This window comes from Myodes glareolus, chromosome 4 (genome assembly GCF_982192425.1).
Source record: "Myodes glareolus chromosome 4, mMyoGla1.1, whole genome shotgun sequence".
In the NCBI taxonomy this organism is placed as follows: Eukaryota; Metazoa; Chordata; class Mammalia; order Rodentia; family Cricetidae; genus Myodes; species Myodes glareolus.
The window spans coordinates 87,355,932-87,379,772 of NC_142029.1; the positions used below are offsets into that span (position 1 = coordinate 87,355,932).

Consider the following 23,841-nt stretch of genomic DNA (forward strand, 5'->3'; position numbering starts at 1 on the left):
TATTTGGGAGCCATGGAAATGTACAGATAAAAATGAGTAAATGTGTGTTGTAAATAAAAAAATATAAAGTTTAAATGTAAAGATAATTATGAGTCAGGAAAGCAATATACAACTATTTGTACATTTGTTTAAAGATACTTTGTAGGTAGAGGTGCCAAGGTAGGCCATCAATAATTGTGTAAAAAATTAAATCTGTACATTTCCTTATAGGTATTTTAAAGGTTAGGGATACTAATAAAGGACCATAACAATTTCTTTAGTTTTTAAAATGTATAAAGGATGTATGCTCCTGATTCCCTTGTAGAAGGGACTGAGTTTAGAACTTTAAAAAAGAAGATATAAATGCTACTTACACAGCACCTGAACCCAAAGCCTGGGACAGAGCTTTGGGGACAGTGGGGAAACACTGACTGGCTTCATGTGCTTCTTCGGGAGTTAGTTCTTTTAATATCTCATATGTCAGACTATTTGAAACCACACATGGAGACTTTTCAGGTCACCTTCCTTGGGTTGTGCAGTGTTAACTGAGTTCATCCTAGAGGGAGCCTGCTGTTTTGCTGGTGTGAAACTAACCAAGTCAATTGGTCATGCAGTATACCTGGCACACTTGACGCATTCGACTGTTTGAGAATGTTTGAGCCTAACAGTTTTGCTGATGACTTTTGTTATTTATGCAATTGAATTTGTGTATTTGACAAACTTCTGGAAGTATATGCTATTTTTTTAAACTATTAAAGTGGCCATGCATTTAATACCATAGCCTAATCTGTAGAATTAAATATTTTGGACCAGGTTACCTGCAGCACAGTTAGTGCTATGTTTGGGGTAAATGCAGTAATGTCTAGTTTCCTACTTTGTCTTGTACAAAGTAGAACTGTGTATGTCATGTTTGTCTGTAAAAGAAAAAGTATATAGTAACATCAAAATGATTTCTTTGACTGTGAATCACTCATTATTTTTTCCAATAACTAATACTGTACATTCCCTAGTGCTACTGGTTATATGTGTGTGTGATTTTCCAGCTTCAACTGGAAGGTGAGATTATTTCTTTTGATTGAGCTCTTTAATCTCATTTTAATTTGCTTTGTTTGAGATACCTGTAGGTATTTAGTCTTGTATTAACAGTCAAACACAAATTCTAATCATATGTACACTAATAAAGAATTGAATAGTTGTAGTTTTTTTTTTTAAAAAAAGGTATAAGTAAATGAGTGCTTTTGTTTTGGTCTATGTTTTTACTGTTAATATGTAGCTGTTCTGTTTTTTATGTCCATGCATCTGAAATGCTTAAATGGGACTGGTACCAGTTGTCTGTCATTGTTGTTTGTTTTTGTCTATCAACCTCCTTTATCATCCTAGAAGAGAGGAGGCAAGCAACCTCTGCCTCTATCTCTCTAAACAATTTTTATTGAAACAGTTCCAGGATTTGGGTCCCAAAAGAAAAACTTTAAAGGAGAGACGTGGAAAGGACCACCTCTCTCCATTGTTCTCTGTACACTGCCAGTCACCAGCTCCTGCACACACTCAGTTGGACAGAAAGATAACTATGGGAAGTCATGCTCATTTAAACAGGGCATCAAGAAATTTCATGAACTACATGAATGCAAAATAAAGAAACCTGAGATTGTGGCCAGAGAACTTAACAATTTTTTTCCAGAAACACTGGGAATCAGGACACACTCTATGCCTACCAGTGCTGCTCCTCTTCATTTCCTTTATAAGCCAAGAACTTTACTGTGATTGTGTCCAAGGTCTCTTAAGCTAGCCAGCAGCTTCCCATCCTGACCCTTTTCTATTCTGGAAATCTTTAAAATGAAAATGCTAAATTTTACCAACCTATACTTTTTTAAAAAGCACTGAGTTTAAAACAAGAGTAAAAATGCATTCTCTTTGGAAAAAAAATATGCTTTTGTTTCCATAGGGGAAAAATAAAGGCTTTAGTCATTTATATTTAATGGGTTACAAATACTTGCCATCATTTTAAAATTTTTGTTACAAATTATTATTAAGATAAAAACTGCTGCTAGCCTCAAGCATTTCACATTGTTACAGGTTTTTATATGCTAATACAAATTTAAGTAATCCCTATTATAATACATAAATGTTTTCTGCTTTTGTTTTAAATGTTCTATCTATGCAATGTTCTAGACTGCTAAAAAAATCACAAAAAAGACTTTATTGGAACTTTGCATGTTCCCTAAAAAATAAAAAAAACAAAAAAATTGCAAGAGATTTAAATACAATGAAAACTATAATCAGTATATGTCTGACTAAACCAAAATAGCAAAGACAAAGAAAGTCAAACCTGAGGACACAAAAAAAAATTATGAAAAACCAGCGGAGATGTAAACAATATGAGTTACAAAAACTAAAATATTTTAAAAATTTAATTATGTTAAAATAATTCTGGTTGATTTTCTTCATTCAAGGGGTTGGTGATTCTTCAGTTCAAAATATTCATATTAATATTAAAGAATTGGTCTTTAAAAATGTCAATAGGACTGAGGTCTAAAATACAGGTAAATAATTAGTTATTATATTACAACTCTCTGGGTTACAGGGGTTTATATGATTGGTCTCCTATAAAATGACAAGTTTAAAAACTTTCAGCTAGTCAAATTTTCATAAAACATTTTAAACATATTTCTTAAAAACTGTCAATATTTCAGGGCAATAGTGACGCACACCTTTAATCCCAGAACTTGGGAGGCAAAGGCAGGTGAATCTCTATGAGCTCGAGGCCAGTCAGCTTGGTCTACTAGAGCTAGTTCCAGGACAGGCTTGATAGCTACAGCAAAACCCTGTCTCAAGAAAAAAAAATGTCAATATCACCTGTATGTTCTGTAAATAAAAGCAGTAATCTAACTATTCCTACAATAGTTATAAATAGAAAAATGCTTTTGTTATAAAAAGCTATACAATTCTGAGGGTCTAAAAATATAAATGCCTAAAGACATCAATACAAGCTTTAAGAATCTAAAGGCATAAAATCTTAGATTATATGAGTCTAAAACTATCCTAAAAAATATAAATACATTTATAAAAATAAAATAATGGTTTAAAATATATTTTAAAAATTAAATTTTTTCCCACTTCCATAATATCATTATACCAAAACTTCAAAGGTTTAAAGTTTAACATTAATTGAGTTCTGACGACCGAACAAAACAATGACTGTCTACTATTTGGGTAACAAGCTCAAAATTTTAAATTTTTTTTGGTTGTCTTCTAAATATAGACTCATGCTGTTTTACCCAAATTCACAGCTTTTGCTAAGACTCAAGGATGTTTTATAGATGCCTGTCACCTGCTTTTTTACAATAAAAATTTCAATAGAAATTAATAATGATAATATGTCTAAAACTTTTATATCTTTTGTAAAAAAAATCATAAAACTTTGAAAACTCAAAAGGGTCATCAAACTTGGGTCCACTTCTCACAAATTAAAGAGATTATGGTATTTTTATCACTTTCCTGGTCTTAGGATATCCCCCTTTCCTCAATTCCTGAGACTATGATTCTATAGTTTTCAAATGAGTTCACAAATTTTAACTTCTATTCCACAGATTTCCATCCTGACAAACACATCCAAATCAATGGCTGACTACAAGTTGTTACAAATATCTATGAGCACTAAATTTGCTAAAAGCTGATATGGAACAATCCAGTCAAAGTAAATGCTGTCTTTTCAGCCAGTCAATAAACCAGATTCTTCTAAGATTTTCTCATTGTCTTTGGCTAACATTCTAGCCTTCCAGGGCACTAAAAACAATGGCCTAAGGTCAGCAAAAAAGTAATTACAAAAATAAATACTTTGTCCCTGTTCCTCACTAAAATGTTAAATAAAAAAAATTCTCTGTTAATCATCACAAGTTTTTATTTTATTTTTTTGTCATTAATGCCTTTAAAAAATGGTAATTCCTGTCTGGGTATACATTACTCAAGGGCAAAACAAACTATAATAGGATACATAAAAGCTTTAAAATCAATGAAAAATAAAATAAAAAGTGGATTTGTACCTTAGTCTATCTCCAGTCACTGTATATTCATTTTATTTTAATTTTTAAAAATGTGGATGCTGCTGGAAAATCTGCAGCTGATTGGTTTTGGCATGAAGGCACCACTACAAAATTCACTCAAGTAAAAAAAAATCCATCTTCTGGTTTATGCACAGGTCCTGACCCTGTTTTAATATAGGGAGAGGGCATGTTTGTGCTTTTTCACAAGATGAAAACATAGCTCAATGTGTGCAGTATATGGAGCAGAGATATACTGATCCTATGTTTCTGATGATAATTCAAAAAAGCCTGGGTGAGAACTATTAGGTGTTCCTAATTCACTAAGTTTGCATTCTGCAGTTTGGGAAGGAAAAGAAATTGTGGTCACAGTCAATTATACATGTCTTTTAGACTGTCATAACACACATGAGTTACTGATTGCTCAAAATTTTCTAAGTTGGGTATGGCAAAGGAATTCCTATATGTTTTGTAAAAAATATTGCTTTGGAGGGAAGTCTTAGAGTGTTTTCAAAACAAAAAATGAGACATGATAAATAATGTATTTATTGTACAAAGCTATTGCTTTCTCAAGGTAATTGGGTTAGTGATACTTCACCTCCTCAATGATTTCCTTCAATCACAAAGAAAATGCAAGGATCTAACAGAACTTTGCTGTGGAGACCAATGTGCTGGCATTATTAAAGTGCATCATGACTGGTGTCGAAGTTCGGCCTTGACAAAAATACTTCTTAACAAGGTAGGGGCATGGAAATTGAAGAAATACGAGTAAAGAATATGAATACACATAAGAAAATAATAAGACAGAAAGCATAAAAAGTATTGGGAGAGCATTCCAGTAATTGAAAACCTGAAATTCCACCCATATTTATTTTTTCGCAGCTTTTATCCCCAACATAAATGGGGAGAGAAGATAACAAAAGACTTTGTTAACATAATACAAAAAGATAATGCATATAATCAATGACTTTATCACTCTGAGACATCAAATCATTATGATTCTGTTGTCTAAGTAATGAAGGTGCTCAGTGTCATGTTTACTGAAGACTGCCCTTCCCTGGTGACCTCTTCATAACTAAAGAAGGAGCAGAAGTATATTTGCATATCCTGACCTCCTGTAGAGATGGTGTGAACTTACTAGAATGATCTATCTTAATTTCAAAAGAACCAAGCAGTCACCTCCTGAGTTAGGACCTAAGCCTGTCAATCTCTAACCTCTCTGACCAAGAGACAAGGTGGAACTAGGCCTGCATATTTTGGCCTCCACACTGGGACATCACAGTACATTCCTGACTGCTCAAAAAATCAAAATAATTATAATGACTTTTATTCTTTGTTTCCAGCATAATTTTGAAATCAAGGACTGTCCACTGAAATTTATTATTCCAGCACAAAATTTTTACAGATTTATGTTTAAAAACTTGCTGTAACTATGGGAACAGTGAAGAACAATCCAGGTCTTCATAACCTGTTTTCCCCCTAAAAGAAACTCTGTTAGATTGTGCAAAAATACCTTTTGTTCTTTGAATGGGAAAGATACAAATCTCCATAAATTTTTTATTTAATGTATCACATCCTGATTGTATTTTGAATAATTGTATTTGTCAAGTGGATGATTATACCCATGTATGACCATACCCTTTCTTTGTAATATTGCAAATTGCATGTAAATGACCCATGGTTTGATGATAAAGGATTCTAAGTAATTAAAAAAATCAAAAAAGTTTTACATAGATAAAGACTTATGATTGGATTGGGTATAGCACATCTCACTTCTTATTATGCTTATTACTACTGCAGTTGCTCCATGGCTTTGTCTCAGTCTATTCCAATATGGGGTTTGTTCAACAATTATCTAAAATGTTTCTATGACATTAAAACCACAAAAGAGCTATAGATGTATAAATATAATGTAAACTAAATGCCTTAAGTGATATGATACAACCTTTAAGGGATGAATTCCAAAGCCTAAAACCCAGAGTACAGTTCAAATGTCATGCTAATTATGAATGGATTTGTGTTACGTCTTCTGTATATAAGGAGAGTGTGACTAAATGAGAAAGAGTAAAAGCACATCTTAAGGGAACCTGGAATGATTCTAATAAATCCTTAGAATTTGAAAATTACATTGAAAGATCATAAATATAAAAAAAGGCTAAATTAAATTTTAATGCAAAAAGGCGGCTAAAGATATTTTGAAGAAATTTTAAAAGGCCATACTATTATGGTCAGCATTCACTTCACTTCTTACCAGTATTGCAGTTATTGTAGCTTGTGTTCTATTGAGTGTGATTTGTTTAACTATATTTTTCAAGATAATATTAACCTCACTGTGAAAATTTGACTTAAAACTTCACAGATTAAAACTCTGCATGATTCCCCAAACTTATGATACTGGAGACTGGCAGTCGGAGATGGCTAAGGCTTCTTTGTCTCCTTTCAATCTAAGACAGAATATGAATGATGGAATTCATGCACCCATGACACTTGAAAAATGCCTAAATCAGATGCAGTCATCTAATGAACACTAAAGGATCTCATAAAATAAAAAAAAGGGGGGAACTGTGGTAGCCCACAAATGACTCAGATTCCATTTAGAATCCATTCTGTTAAGTTCAAGCTTGCATGTTCTGCTTGCTCTAGTATCCTTGAGGGCTGAGAAGGTTAAGTTTAAGCCATGGGAAGGAACATTTGCCCATGAAAATAAAATAAAAAATAAAACCAATATCTAGTAGAAAAAATACCACTAATGACAAACTTTAAAAACACCAAGATTAGAAATTAAAACTGCCTGTGAGCATCAAATACATGATAGACAGAAAAAAAATGCTTCTCAAGGACAGGAATGGTCTTAGGGTTAGATACAGACTGTAGGTCTGTACTGGGCTTTGCTCTGCTTTTATATATAAGTAGGGATTGAAATAAACTTGTGGCTATATTGAGTAAGTTGGCAGGTACCCTGTTTTCCATCTCAAATTTTTTCACTCTGTCCGTTCCTTGATACTTGTGTCCCTACCCAGATACCACATGATTTTGTTGGAGTAGGCTCCAACAACAAGGTACAGAGGAATTTTAGGAAAAAATATCTATGTCAACCTCTGGTTACACATGCATGTGCACACACATGTAAGTGAACCCATACATATGTATATGCAAATATGTACACATGCACTGAATAGAAGTTTTTAAATCTAGTATATTTGCAGTTAAGCATTTTAAGCAGTAAGATTTTTTTAAAGTGTTGCTAGTAAAGTTCATATACTAAGGGATAAATCTCTAGGGTCATAATCACAATTCTCTAGAAGTATGAATAGAACCTTATTTTAGTATTTGGAAACTTTTTAAAAGCTTTCTTGGGCTTTTTGTGGACATAGGTGCTCAATGTTTGGGCTCCATATATAAGTGAAGTTTTTCTACGTCCTGGCAAGTGCTCCTAAATTACTACTCAGAGATATATTTTAATTTTACATATTCAAGTAAATCTCAACCTCAAGCAGGTCACTAGCTAACATGAACATTTTAAATTAATCCATAATTCTTATTTACTCTCTGACACATGTCAGAACCTTCTTTCTACATGGCATATTCATCTTACTTTTCTCTGCATTTCTCAAGACTCTTCAGACTCCACCTTTCTTCTTCCAAGCATTCTCTCTGTTCCAAAAATACTGCCTAGTCATCAGTCAATCAGGTTTTTACTAACAATGAGAACAATACAAATTTGCAGTATACAAAGATTGTTCCACTGCCTAAAGGTCCTTAAATTAATTAAATAACGACTCACATAAAGTTTTTTAAGTGACACACAAATTCATTGCACCAATCTTATTTCCATTACACACATTACAAGTGTATAAATCAATAACAAAGAAAGAAACTGACATTGGTACAATAATAAGCTTTCAGGAACTGTGTGTGTGTGTGTGTATTGTTTTTAAACATCTATGAATATATTTATAACTTTATAATGTATTTATAATGTACATGTATTTCATCAAAGCTCACTAATATAATTAATACAAAATTAATATACCAGTATGCTCATATCATCATCTTATTCTCTAACAACCAATGTTCTCATCATCATCTCTAGAGTAGGATTAGCTTGAGGAAGATAGATAGATAAACTTCTACAATATGTGATCTCTGAAAATGGTCTCAGCGTTTTGTGTATTGTTTTTCTTTTCTTTTTCTTGTTCTTTTATTTTGTTTTTTCACTAAGCTTAGTGCCTTTCTGGTCTCTGTAAGCTGTGGAATCTGTCAGCAACTTACTACTTTAGTTTCTGAAAAAATATTCTGTTTATGGTAATCCAAATTTTCCTCTCATGTATGACAAACATAGAATACTGGTCCCTTTTGTCACAAGGCTTTGTATGAGGCTAATATTACAATAACAGCAGTTAGTTGATTCTATTGTCTTTAACATTATCAGGGCAAAAATGTCTAAATTTTCACATATTTAAATATTAGGCACTGGAAATTTTATTTGGTGGCAAGAGATGGTGAGTTGGGACTCCATCTCCCCTATTATTTGGGAACTTCTTTAAGATTCTTGTCATATATTTTAGGAAGTTTCTACTATACTAGGTTTCCATACAATGCCTCAAATGCTCCTCATTTCTAGTTGTCTTTTCCCACATTCCTTTCCCCATTCACTGATCCTCCTGTTGCAGTTTCCCTGCCCACAGTCCACCTATAATATATATTCTATTTCACCCACCCAGAGAAATCTAAGTTCTACCCCCAGTCACTAATTACATACCCAATCTCCCTGTCTCTAGATACTGTAGCTTCGTTATCATTTTCTCAAGGACAAACACACACATATAAGTGAATGCATACTATATTTATATTTCTGGATCTAGTTTATATCACCTGTAAAAGAATTTTCAAGTTCCATCCATTCACTTGCAATTTCATGATGACATCTTTTAAATAGCCATTTTCTTTATCTACTCTTCTGTTGAGGGACTTCTAGTTTGTTTACAATTTCTGGTTAATATGAATAGAGCAACAGTGAGTATAGGTAAACAAGTGTCTTTGTGATAGTATATTTTAGGTATATGCCCAAGAGTGTTATAGCTGGCTTTTGAGTTGGAATGATTTCTAACTTTGTGAAAAATCACAATACTGAATTCTATAGTGACTGTACAAGCTTACACTCTAACCAGCAATGGATGAGTGTTTCCTTTATTCCACATCCTTGTCTACATGAACTGTCACTTGGACTATTTGGCCTTTTGTTACCTGTTTTCTTGAGTGGTTGGTACATTTTGAATATCAGCTCTCTGCCGGATGTGGGTTTGGTAAAAATATTTTATCATGCTGTGATCTGCTGATTTGTCTAAATAATGTCTTTTGCCTTACAGAGTTTTTCAGTTTCATGAGGACCCTTTTATAAAAAATTGATATTATTGCCTGCCCTAAATAGTGTTCTGTTCAAAAAGTTTTCTCCTGGAAAAAGGTACTGAGACTGGGTTATATAAAATTGAGTTACTGGTAAAAGCGGTTCCATAGAAATCCACAAATACTTGGCTGTTGTCAAGTTGACAGGTTGCTTTTCACAACTGTCAGCAAGACCTCATTGCTGAAGACAGCACCCAAACAACTCACTCTATGTGGACTTGTCAACCTGGTATCTATCTAGAATCTTTACCCATATATCTAGAGGTACTTTGAAACCTACTTAAAGAGAAACACAAACACTAGTCCTGCCAGAAATCTTTAATCTGCACTGCTATCCTGGCTGCAAAATACACTAAGACAATGTTGACACAAATTTTTGGAAATAACCATCCTGTGTCTTATTTTATTTAAGACTTATTTCCTGAGATGGAACCCATATGCAACACTGCTTGGCGATCAAGAAACAGAGAATAGATACCCTGAGACCTAGAATAAAATTAAATAGTATTTGGGGAAAAAAATCACCAAAAAAAGTAAATGACTTCTAATGGTATTTTGCTATACTAATAGATCAGAGCATAATTTAGTCATTGTCAGGGAGGCTTTTTCCTTCAGCAGACAGGAACAAATATGCCCACAATCAGTCATTAAGCAAAGAAAGTAAGAGACTTTGGAACACTCAGTTCTAAGTGGGATATCATCCTCAAATCCCTCTTTCCAGAGCTGAGGGAATCTAATGGAAGAGAAAGCAGAGAAGGGTATAAATTCCGGAGGGGATGGAGGATACCAGGAGAACAAGGCCCTCTCAATAAGCCAAGCAAATCTGAAGAGACTGAAGCAACTAGCACATGACCTTCACAGGACTGCACCAGCTACTCTGCATATATGTTACATGACTTCAAGCCTATCATCTTTATGGGAATCCTGAGTGTGCCGATGAGGGAGATTTCTGAGTCTTGTGACTTCTCTTGGGTTCTTTTCCTTCTATTTGTTAGCTGTATCCAAATTTGATGTGACGGTTTTTCTTTTTCCTTATTATATTTTATTTTTTCAGTTTTGTTGTTATCGTTTAGAAAACTGTTCTTCTCTAGTGGGAGACAGAAAGGGAGTGGATCCAGACAGAAGGGTAGGTGGAAAGAAACTTGGGGGAGTAGAGGTAGAGGAAACTGTAATAAATGTATATTGTATGAGAAAATATTTTAAGGAGGTTTTTAGTTTGTATTTTTGTGACATTCATGAAAAATTGTGTAATTTTATTATTCACCATCAAGAGTCATCAGCAAACAAAAAATCATTTTTTTTTCCATCTCCAACTCAAGGTTCTTCTGTAAGTTCTTTAGGGCAGCAAGATATCTGTATGTGATTTTTCTCCGGAACAAATTCTACAGCCCTGCATTCTACAAACCAGCCTCAAGTTGACAGACACTTGTAGGATGCTTGCCCTAGTGAGGCTGTGCTGGCATTCAAAGCATTTTCTTTTTTTTTTATAACTTTTTTATTTTTTATAAAACGATCTTTTTCCTTTATTCATACCAATCCCAATTCCCACTCCCTTCTTCTTCCCACTGGCTCTATTTTTCCCCATCCCACCTCCCATTCAGTTCTCAGAGAGGGTAAGCTTTTCCATGGGGAGTCAAGAAAGTCTAGTATATTGCTTCCAGGCAGGACCAAGGCCATCCCCACTATATCTAGGTGGATCAAGGTATCCCTCAAAAGAGAATAGGATCCAAATATTCAGTACAAGCAGTGCAGAAAAACCCTGGTCTCACTACCAGTGGTCCCAGAATCTTCCCCAGCAATACAACTGTCATCCACATTCAGAGGACCTAGTTTGGTCCTATGCTCGATCCCCTCCTGTAAGGCTGGAGTGGTGTAAGGCCAATGTAAGCACCTATTAGCTCACTTTAGTTGTTTCAGTAAGTATCCCACTCCTCCCACTCTTTGACTGGCCATTGGAAGCTCAACCTAGTGCTCCACTAAGAACCTCTACACCTGCTTCCATCAGTTGCTCAATGAAGATTCTATGATGACATTTAGGATTGTCATCAATCTGACTACAGGCCAAGGTCAGTTCATGCACCCTCTCCGCTATTGCTTAGGATCTTAGCTGGAGTCATCCTAATATATTTTGGGAATTTCTCTAGTGCCAGTTTTCTTAATATACCTATAATGGCTCCCTCAAAGAAGATATCACTTTCCTTGCTCTCTGGCTCTGTCTGTCCTTCCCCCATCTTGACCATCCCATTTCCTCAAGTTCTCCTCCCTGCTCCCCTTTTCTGCTTCCCCTCTCCTTCTGCCTTCCACCCTCATGCCCTCAATTTTCTCAGGAGATCTTGTCTATTTCCCCGTCCCAGGGGTATGTATATATGTTTCTCTTAGGGTTCTCCCTGTTACTTAGCTTCTCTGTGGTTTTGAACTATAGGCTTGTTATCCTTTGCTTTATAGCTAATAAAATAACCATTTTCCAAGAAAGGGGAAAATTGTGGAAAATGCAATACACTGATTTTCTGATTTTCTAGCCTTTTAAACTACATACATTTAAGCCTAAGTGTATGCAAATATAGTATCCCATTTGTGCTGACAATGCTCCCCTTAAGAGTCAGAGACTATCTATCAAAAATGCTAGTATAAGGCATGAGAAAACCCAGTTTGAATTGTTGGTCAAGTGTGTCCAATAGACTCCAAAAGCTACACAGGATATTGCTGTAGTCCTTTGTTTCCACCCAGAAGTTGAGATTAAGTCAACATTGCTGAAGACACCATATACTACGGACACAATACATGGAATGATAGATCAGCATTTGATGTGAAAACCTACCTCTAAGTATTAGCTTTCAGAATGACATAAAGTTCCATTTGAATTGCCATGCCAAGGAAGTGAAGCAAACAATAGTATACTTATCCTTGTACCCGCAAATAGTAATAGCTTTTATAACTCATCAAGAAAGCTTTTCTTTGCAACAAATTAAGACTATTACAAAAAAAACTAAAAGTGATCAAAAAGCAGAAAACAATTGATAACAGAAAACGATTTATAAATCTACAAAACAACTCCTGCACCTAAGGCTCGGGGAACATCAGGAAAGAACGGGCAGTAAGAAAAGTATAAAATCTGTTGGGAGATTATGTCTTCCAGAAGTAAGACACCTATAATACTCCAACAACATGTATGCCTAAACAAGAACTGAACAAAGAAAACACCACATAAATAGACATGCTAATGTGGAAGGGAGATATCTCACAATGCCCCACACCTCGACAAAGAAATCTTGACAGTGAAAGAATTAGACTTCACCAGAGTTAAAGTACCTAACTTGTTATTACATATGAATACATTCAAAGTAACAATAAACAGAGAAGCAGGATAGATACCTACATGTAGATACACACGTTTTGTGTGTGTGTGTGTGTGTGTGTGTGTGTGTGTGTAGACAGAGAGAGATAGAGATAGCTGTCAGGCTATGGAAGAACTCTGCTTCAACTTTTATACTGAAGCAAGGAGTGTCATGTTATTTCATTCTTCTTCCCAACAGAGTCATGATTTTCTAATAAGTCAGACTCACTTAGTTTTGACTCCCTCAGATCCCTTTCTAGGCTGCCATCAGCCAGGATAACAAGCTTGAAATTCCAACTAATCCATCATATCCATCTGGCCTGGGATCAACTGAGATACATGTGAGAGTTTTGAAATTCTCTGCTGATGTCTTTTCATGAAAGAAAAGAATTTGATCATTGCAGAGAGAAGTACCCCAAATGTTTTACAGATGAGTCAAAGCTGAGAGCACATCCAGTGAAGAATCTAGTAACATTTAAATCCATTTGAGCGATACAGTGAACTAGCTGGTTAAACAGACACCATTTCATCAGCACCAATACGTTAAACTTCTGAAATTTCTAACTTCATGTTTTCTTTGACAGTTTAATCCAGAGATATTGTTATTTATGTTGACAGTACCTATTTTTTGCTCTTCAAAATAATTAAGCGTTTGCCACCAAATGATATAATTTTAATAAATTATTGCCAGGTTTTAAAAAGAGTTTTCCAAAGTATATTTATATATATATAGAGAAATTACAGATATGTGCAGGAATGGATAAATTATATGTGTAGACTCTATACAAATTTTTAACAAACTCTTTTATACCACAAGCAGTCAGTTATTGCCAAATAAGCTTTTCATTACTTTATCAATAATTGACTTACTGTGTTAATTTTGAAAAACACTATGTAGTTGGGATATAGGAAAAAACAAAACCTGAGTAAATTGGGAGCATGAAGATGATAGGAGAGGGTAGGAGGGAGTGGAGAAAAAGGAAGGGGATTGGAGAAAAATATATAGTTAATATAGAGACAAAGAATCCTTGGAGCAAGCTGGCTATCTAGACTGGCTATATCGATAAACTATGCAGTCAACTGAAGGATCATAGCTCAATGAATCAGTGGATAGTAATGGAGAAAGACTCAGGCATCCACATGCACATGTAAACTACAAACACCAGACACATGTGTAGAGAGAATAAGTAAATAGACAAATTTACTTACACACACACACACACACACACACACACACACACACACATATATATTTATATATATAAAACATAAAACCATAAACTCAGTTTTTATTACAAACTTAGCCAGGCTGTATTCTGTTTTGCTCTTCACCAGGTTAAGCAGCTGACTAGAAAATGATCCTTTGTATCTTGAACTTATGTCCATGTTTGAACCATGTTTATTTTGTAGTTAAGTAAATTTTAGGTTTGTTTTTACACAACTGACCCTGTGTCCTTAAGAAACATTGTATGTCTACTAATATTTGTCTATCTGAGTAGATTTCAAATCATCTTGACAAATCCAATTATTCACAAGACACAAAGAATGAAGCAAAAAACAAGAAAAACAGCATATCAATGTCAATGTTAAACACATTTGATGATCATATAAATGTTATAATAAATACAAATTGCATAACTCTTGTACCAATAGTTTTATTCATATTGATTGAAAGATTAACTAGTATAATGATTTCTCAGAGTATATATTCAAATAAATATTTTAGAACTTTTCAAGTATTTTGATCTACATAAATTAAAGAATCACAGTTTAAAAATCTGTCTTGCTCCAAGCAAGAAATAACCACTGTTTTTATGCGGTTGCCTTGAAATTGAATCAGTCTCTGCTGGTGGGAAGGGTAAGGCTGCTAATATTCAGTAAGCTCACAGTATTCACAAAGCTCTGCCTCAAGAATGATTTACCAGCAAACGGTTCCTGAGGAAAAGTAGACTCTGTGTAGAATTGAGAGATTCTCAATGATGGAACTTTAGTGAGTTAATGATCATGGTGACTAGGGCTTATAAGTGATGGGACCTTAGTGAGTCATTGACCATGATGGCTACAGCTTATCACTGATGGGACATAGTGAGACAGACATTGCCATGATAGCTAGGGCTAATGAGCGATGCAGTTATAACTGAGGGTATCAAATTCTTGTCAGACCGTGTGACCAACCACAGCAAACTCATTGTTTTACCTCATTTGACTTGTGCTTAATCATTTCTCAAGTCTGTAGTTGGTCTGCTAAGTAGAATAACTGGAAGTTTATTCTTGTGAACCAAGAAAAACTCTTTTCATATACATGGAGGACCACATGTTCTGAACTGATTCAGGTCCTGAATGCTATAACTACAATGAGTTATTCTTTCTGTATTCTGGCAAGTCATTTTTCTCTACAAAAACATGTGTGACATACAGCAGGCTCCTTAAATATATACTTAACTAAGGGAATATGATTCATCAGAAAAGTTTACTCAATCTACTTATTCCAACAACCTAGAAAACTGAACCTAATTATGAAAAGAATTGAAATATTTGTTACTTCTATCCCATGTCTGCACCTTTTTAAAGAGAAGTTTTTGTAGAACTGTGTATATTTTTTGAATTGGATCTGAAATTTTTGCATTATCTCTATATACTAGGCATCAAGGCTGAGACTACTTTCTGACAGAATCCCAACATCTGAAGTCACTATGAAACAACACTTTAGAGAGTTTGCATCTTTTTTTCACAATTATAAGCCCTTGCATTTCTTCATCAAATGTATGATGGGTGTGAATCTAGTCTAATCCATAAGCTTTATGGCCTTAAAAAGTCATAAATATTTCCTTATTCAGATAACAGATACATGTAAAAATAGTAATATAAATATACATATCATTTTTATCTCTGAGAATTAAATAAAACAAAAGCATAGATTTATGTAATTCCTAAACCTTAAACTCAACTATGGTTTTGATTTTAGAGGAAGAAAATAGATTGTTTATGCACAACTACATGATCAAATTTATATATCGCAGAGGTAATAATGATTCTATTCTGAAGACAGAAATGTGATTATGTCATTTTTTAAAACCATCACAGACCAATCCATATATCAGAAGACAGTAACAATTTTAGTTCTATTCAAAACCAAGTATCAAATTTTCTGTGTATTGTGGGGGTCGATTAGAAAGACTAGGTTGATTACATCCTCAGAGAACTAATAATCACATTTTATTAGACTATAAATTAGAATTTCATTATAGATTTAAGACTACAAGTCTAAAATAAGAAAATCTTTCTGAAGGATATCAAATAATCTTGAAAATTTGATAACTATGCTGTATCTACATTTTTGTCTTCTCTTATCTAATTTAGTTAATGAAAATCTCTGTTGTCTAGAAAGCAAGCAAAGAAAACCAAAATTGTATTAGAAATGAAGAAAGAAAAGAGTATGACATAAAGAACACAGTCCATGATTTACATCAAGAGGAGTCACACAACAAAAATCCTTATGTATTGTTATCTTTAGGAACTGAAAGAGGAACAGGATCTTGATCTGATATAGGCAATGACCAATATTTTGGAGCCATAATAAAACTAAAATCAGTTCAAATTGGAAAAAATAGACAGCAGAGTTATATCTAATAGTGACAGGTGGAGGAATTCCAGTAGAAATCTTCTCCAGACTCTAGGGAGATGAGGAGAAAGCAGAAGAAATTAATTAAGAAAGACAAAGAAGACAGGACATGGTAAAGCACTGCATAAGGTTAAGGAGCCATCACTGTTACTCAGCTTGTGATTCTCTTTATGGTTTTCTTCACAGCATCTTTGACATCTTTATTTCTGAGGCTGTAAATGAGAGGATTCAGCATGGGGATCACAAGAGTATAAAACACTGAAAAAATTTTTCCCTGTCCCACAGACTCAGTAGATGCTGGCTTGACGTAAGCAAGCATCCCAGATCCATAAAAGAGGCTAACAGTTATGATGTGAGACCCACAGGTGCCCAAGGCCTTGGACCAAGCCTTACCTGATGACATATGAATGATATTGAAAAGGATCATAGCATATGAGACTAAAATAATGATGCTAGATAAAATGAGAATTGTTCCAACTACAGCAGAACTCACGAGCTCATTGACATAGGTGCTACTGCAGGAGAGTTGGAGAAGTGGGAAGATGTCACACATGTAGTGGTTGATGATGTTAGAATCACAAAAGCTGAGCCTGATCATAAACCCTGTGTGAACCATGGCCCCAGCAAAACCCATCAAGTAAGAACCAAACATCAGCAGACAACATATTTTAGGGGACATGAAAGTTGTGTACTGGAGGGGCTGACAGATGGCCACATAGCGATCATAGGCCATGGCTGTCAACACATAACAATCAGAATTCACAAAAAAACAGAAGAAAAACAGTTGACTCATGCATCCTTTAAAGGAGATGGTATTCTTCTCTGAAACAAAGCCCATCAGCATTTTCGGAGAACAAACAAATGAGTAACAGAAATCAATGCAGGAGAGATTGAAGATGAAAAAGTACATGGGAGTGTGGAGATGTGAATTTAAATAAATGAGATTCATTAAGCTCAGGTTTCCCACCACAGTGGCTATGTAGTTTAACAAGAAGAAGACAAAGAGGGGCAACTGGAGCCCTGGTTGAACTGTTAATCCCATAAGAATGAACTCAGTCACTGAAGAGTTACTTTTCATAGCCATTTGTTTCACTGGTTGCATCTGTAATAAAAGGAGTAGAAAAGGACATTAAGAAGTAACCCATCTTTGATTCCAGAGGAAGAACTGGAGCTACTGCTTCCCAACTTGGGGTTTAGTAAACACACAGCAAGACATACACATAACACAGCAGGATATGCAAATAACACAACTGCTTTTCTTTGTTTCTGAGAAAGCATCATTTCCTCTTTCCTCACACCCATTTTATTTCTATGTATCCACAGGAAATCTATATAGTACTTCTATATCTCTGAGCATTATTTCCTCTGTTTTCCTAGACATTGCCGGGAATTGGCACGGAAAAGAGTAACGTGTAAGTAACCTGTAGGGATTTGAAAAGGCAAAGATATTTACTGCTCACCTTGATTTTTTTGATCCCTACCTGCTCTCAGAACTCATGATGTCTTGCTATTCACTGTCTTGAGAGGGTTACAGTTAGCATTAATCTTTTAGGTTATAGTCAGCAATAAGACATGCCTCTTTTAATCTAGGAGTACTATAAATGAACTAACATAATCTGTATTTGAGAAGTTCATCAAAAATTTATTTTCACATATAGAAAAGAAAATCAATATTTTCTATGAATCTCAAAAATATCCCTTGACTTAAATAGGAATATGCATCTTAAAAACAAGATTCCTTAGAAAACTCATTAGAAATCCAGGAAATTTTCTCTTTGCAATAGGACTTCTTCCCACATTGAATGAGCTCTTGAGGGTATTCATAGCTTAGTTTATGTTTGTATCCGGTGTCATAACTAGTGATGGAGGTTCAGAGATAATATGATTTCCCAGCAGGAGTACCTGATTATCAGGGCAGCGTTCTTATTGGTCCCTTTTCTCTTGCTCATTATACTTTGTACAACTCTGAAAGAGAAATATCCAGGGACATGACCACCTGCCATTTGTAACTTTCTTATGATTACAGTAAAAAACATTAGAACAATGAGAAATGCTGTTGAAAAGTTTAGTCCAAGGAGGATTTAAGGTGAATATAAGTTTAAATACAGATTTTGCAATTTGTAACTACAAAACTACAGATATCTCTGACACTTGTTTACATATAATTTTAGGATAGACTCATAAAAATGATTTGATTTTGTATTCGTGTTGAATTCTTTTCTAGAACATGCAAGCCTGTGTTTCAATTTTAGTACTGCAAAAAATATACAGTCATGATTTATATAACAATAAAATGATTTATAGAAGGTATTAGGACTCTATTGGTTATATGAAAAGGGGCTGATAAGTCTAAGCTACCCTTTATTCCACATTCTTGTCCAATTAAGTTACTTCCTCCATTTCGGCCCTATTTAAATTTCAAGTAGATATTATCCTGTGATACTGTTCTATGGAATGGAACAGAAAAAAATAAGTGTCCTTGGACTTTTTCCCCTTTATATTAATATCTACTTTCATGATCACAAACAACAGTTATCAAAAATTATTTTAGTTTCTATTTTAAGGCATTCCATGGGTACTGCTAGAAATAAGAAAATTATGTGAAAAAGCATGGTGCGCCACTAGGGTGAATACTTTGAGATTAAGATGATATATAAAACCAAATTTTGTAAAAAAAAAAATCCAAGCCTCTTTTCCTGGATAAACGTAAACTGACAATTTAAAATAGTAAACATTAAAAAATCAAAAGTTTAACCCATTATGTATAGATAATTTGAATGGTTCCTGGGCTATCTATCTTTCTACCTGTAGATTGATCAATTAATCCTTTTCTATTTTCGCTGTTGAAATAATAAATTATCTACTCAACTTTAATTTCCACCAGATAGATGATATTTTTATTTGCTAAAAATAAATTAGTACACAAATTTTGTATCTAACTTCTTTTAAATAAATATTACATCCATTCTTTTAACTTGGGTACTTTGGATCAAATCTCTGAACCTCACACTTATGCATCAAGTGTTCTTACCCACTGAACTTATTTACTTTTTAATTTTCTGTTGATTTTTTGATTGTATAGAATAACTTTTTTTAAATATATATCCAGATTACAGTTTCCCTTCCCTCAACTCATTCCTAGTTCCTTCTCAACTCCCCTGCATTCCAAATATACTTCCTTTCTGTCTCTCATTAGAAAAGAGCAGACTTCTAAGAGATAACAGCTAAACGTAAAAGAAGAAATAACACGATAAAAGCAAGATAAACCTCACATCGAAATTGGATAATACAAACCAACAAAAGAAAAAGCGCTTCAAAAATAGTCATGAGAATCAGAGACATGCAGGAGTTCCACAGAAATGCTAAAGACACCTAGAACATGTATGTAGAAGACCTGGTGCAGATCTTTGTTGATCCTGTGCTTGCTGTTTCAGTCTTTGTGAGTTCCTATGTACTTTGCTCGATAGATTTAGCATACCTTGTTATGCTTTCCAGTACCCACTCTGGTTCTTACACTCTTTCTAGTTCTGCGTCTGTAGAATTGCTTGAGCTCCAAGTGAAGAAATTTGATGGAGATGTCACTTTTACACTTTTAGAACTGTTTGTCTCAAGGTCTCACTCTCCGTGTAATGACTGACTGTTGGGCTATTTTTTGTTCCTCTCTGCTGTAGCAAGAAGCCTTTCTGATGGCAGAATATCATTGTCATCTTGTTTTATTTTTATTTTACTTTATTTTAATGTCTTTACCCCAGTACTCTGAGATATCTAATTCTCAGTTCTTGATGAAATAAGCAGTACTAGATATGGGTTCCAACTAATAAAGTGGGTCTTAAATCAAATCAAACATTAATTGGTTATTCCTGCAAGCTTTGTGCTACCATTGCTCTGGCATATTAAACAAGTAGGACAGATTGCACATCAAATGCTTTGTGTCTGGGTTGATGTCTCGGTTTATATTTTGGCAGTCAGTAGAGTACCTTCCCATATCAAATCCATTAGAAACTGTGGGTGAAGGTTCTATGTAGGTGCAAACTCTCCTCCATACTCAATGATTTGTACTGGTGTTGTCTTCAACACTGGGGCCTTGCTGTCACTTTGTGAAGGTCAACCTATTGTTGTGACAACAAGTTTGGTTGTTTGGAGATTTACATGGATCCTCTTTGACCAGCAATGAAGTTGCATGTGATTCAGGCCCACTACAGAAAGTTTTGCTTGTTGCCAAGAGATGGCCAGTTAGAATTCCATCTTCCTTGTTATTTGGAGACTTCACTGCAATTACCTCCATTAATTTTATGAATTTCCTACTCTGTTAGGATTTCATACCACTCCTCAAATGCCCCTCAATTCCAGTTGTATTTCTTCACATTCGCTCCCTCAAGCCCATCCTCACTTCCCCTAAGTCTCATCCTCCAGTTCCTGATGATCTACTCCTAGTCCAACCATAATAAACCCATTCTGTTTCCCCTTCCCAAGGAGATCTACATGGCACCTCTTCACTTCCACTATACATATCCTCTCTAGGGTCTATGGAATGTAGTTTTGCTATAATTCATTTCATACCTATAATCCAGATAAAAGCAAATGTCTTTCTGTGTCTAGGGTAATCTTAGTAGGGATAAATTTCATGGTGTCATTCTTTATAAGTAATATTCTATTGTGTAAATGTACCATATTTTGTTCATCCATTTTTCTGTTTAGAGACATGTAGATTCTGCAGTTTCTGACTACTATGAATAAGGCTGCAGTGAACATAGTTGAGCAAATATTCGAGTAGGATGAAAAATCCCTTATGTATATGATAATGAGTGATAGAGCCGCATCTTGACACATATAGTTTCTTGTGAACTTTGTGAAGAACCATCATATTGATTTCTGTAGTTACTTTACATGTTTCAACTCCCACCAGCATTGGAGGTGTATTTCCCTTATTCTACATTCTCTCTAGCATGAGCTGTCACTTGTGATACTGAGCTTAACCATTCTGACAGGTATAATCTCAAGTAATTTTGATTTGCATTTTCCTGATGGCTAAGGATAGTAAATCTTTTAAAAAGTGTTTCTCAGACATTTGAGTTTCCTCCACTGGGGAATTTTATTTAGATCTGTACTTTACTTTTAATTGAATTATTCGTTTTTTGATATCCAGTTTGTTGAGTTCTTTACATATTTTGGACAATAGTCCTTATCTGACATGGAGTTTGTAAAAGTCTTTTTCCATTCTGTAGTCTACGACTTTGTCCGAATGACTGTGTCCTTTTCTTTACAGAAGCTTTTCAGTTTTATGATGTCCCATTTATTAATTGTTGATTTTAGTGGCCGCATTATCAATGTTCTGTTGAGAACATCTTCTCCTGTGCCATTTTCTAGGTCTTGTTTAGAAAACTTTATTTTTGATATTATATGGTACTGTTTCCCTGTCATATTTAGAAGATTTTGCTGCAGACCCAAGAATTTGCTGCAACCAAGAAGCCATGCTTTCCTGTAGTCTTTTCTGTCTAGAATTACTTCCTGAACTCTTTCAGGCTTTATGTGGTTTGTTTCTGGTAATTTACCTTTGGTTGAAAGAGAATCTTTGTCACGTAATAAGGATAAAAGAAGATTTGCCATATAACTTTTTAAAAACATTCACAGATATAATCCACAAATAAAAAAACTAATGATAATTCCATTTATTTTCAGGACAAATTATCAGTTCACCACAGCAGTATCAGTTGGGTTTGAAGAAATCCATGGGCACAAATGCAATCTTATATAGATTCAAATATCTGTAAATAATTGACCGTTAGTACAAGGAAATATATAGTATCATAAAGGCACATATCTAAAACCCAGATTAAGAAATATCTTTAAAATTCTCTGAAAAATTCTCAAAGTATTGACCACTTTACTGTGCACAATTTATGTTATTCAGTTTTTTAGAAAATATGGTTTTTAATATTTTCTTTTCTTTGCATTTATAACATAATTCACTTACACAATCACAGAATTCGTTTCTTCCAATACGACAAACTGTTTTACAAATGAAATTTGGTATTGTTGCTTATCAAAATATACAAGACAATTGCTATTTTCTATAATACCACTTTATACGTTAACTTGTTCGCAAAAACTTTTTTTCCTTTTTGTCCTGGTTTAAAAAAATGCCATTACAAATATTTACAGCATTTTCTCTTGTTAGATGAAATTTTTTAAATTAATTAATTAATTTATTAAAAATTTCTACCTCCTCCCCGCCTCCCTTTTCCCTCCTCCTTCACACCCTCCCCATCCTCTCTAGTCCTAAGAGCAGTCAGGGTTCCCTGCCCCGTGGAAAGTCCAAGGACCTCCCCCTTCCATCCAGGTCTATAAAGGTGAGCATTCAAACAAGCCAGGCTCCCACAAAGTCAGTCCACGCAGTAAAATCAAAATCCAGTGTCATTGTCCTTGGCTTCTCAGTCAGTCTTCATTTCCAGCCACTTTCAGAATGTCCAGTTTGATCACATGTTCCATCACTCCCATTCCAGCTGGTTTGGTGAGCTCCCATTAGATCAGTCCCACCATCTCAGTGGGTGGACGCACCCCTCGTGGTCCTGAGATGCCCTATCATACTACAAAAGCATTTGTTCAACTATGTTCAAAGCTTCACTATTTGTAATAGCCAGAACGTGGAAATAACCTAGGTGCCCTTCAATAGAAGAATGGTTAAAGAAGGTGTGGAACATATACACAATGGAGTTTTACTCAGTGGTAAAAAACAATGACATCTTGAATTTTGCATGCAAATGGGTGGAAATAGATGAAAATTCTTACAAACAGAAAAAGAAAAATTTGTACATTTTAAGGCAAGTACAAGTGATTAATACCCTGGAATAGGAAATGGATATTCAGAATTCTTCCAGAAAAAGAAAATGGAGATAAATTTATACAGAAAACAATCAACTCCCCAGTATTCCTTGGATGGATAAAATGTATCAGGAAAAAAAAAACAAGAAAAAGAAAGAAAAAAACAGTTGTTAGTGTTAGTTTAAAATAAAAAAAATATCATTTCAAGCTCATTATTTCCAAGTCCAGTGTTTGAAGAGCATAGTGTCTTCAGCAGCAGAGTCTGGTCTTCAAATTATTGGGGCCAATCAAGGTCCACAAGAATTCAATAAGTTATTTGGGATAGTCTTCTCAACTCCTTTGCAGGACAACTCAAAGGAAGGTTCCCATGCCTGGCACTGAAGATGTTGTGGTGACTAGCTCTCAGAGAATCTAATGGTGTGACACAAGCAGACGCAGGGGAACACAATCAAAAGTCCTACCCAGCTTTAAAGCCTATGAAGAATTGACTATGATCACTATTGCAAGACGTCCCACGGTGCAATGATGACATTTAGAAGCCTTGAAGGCAGCCAGTAGTTGTCTAAGTGTCTTAAAGCTTACATAATAGAAAGAAATTGATTGCTGTTACTATAAACCTGGCCCACTAACCATGATGGGGA

At 34.7% G+C, this 23,841-nt stretch overlaps 1 protein-coding gene across 1 annotated transcript; it reads right to left on the minus strand.

Moving 5' to 3' along the window:
• Positions 1-16,529: 16,529 nt before the first annotated feature.
• Positions 16,530-17,486, minus strand: LOC148122364 (olfactory receptor 8C8-like). The gene has a single exon (XM_087905075.1). The coding sequence runs from the start codon at positions 17,478-17,480 to the stop codon at positions 16,530-16,532; it is 951 nt and encodes a 316-aa protein (XP_087761201.1). The 5' UTR covers positions 17,481-17,486.
• Positions 17,487-23,841: the final 6,355 nt, after the last annotated feature.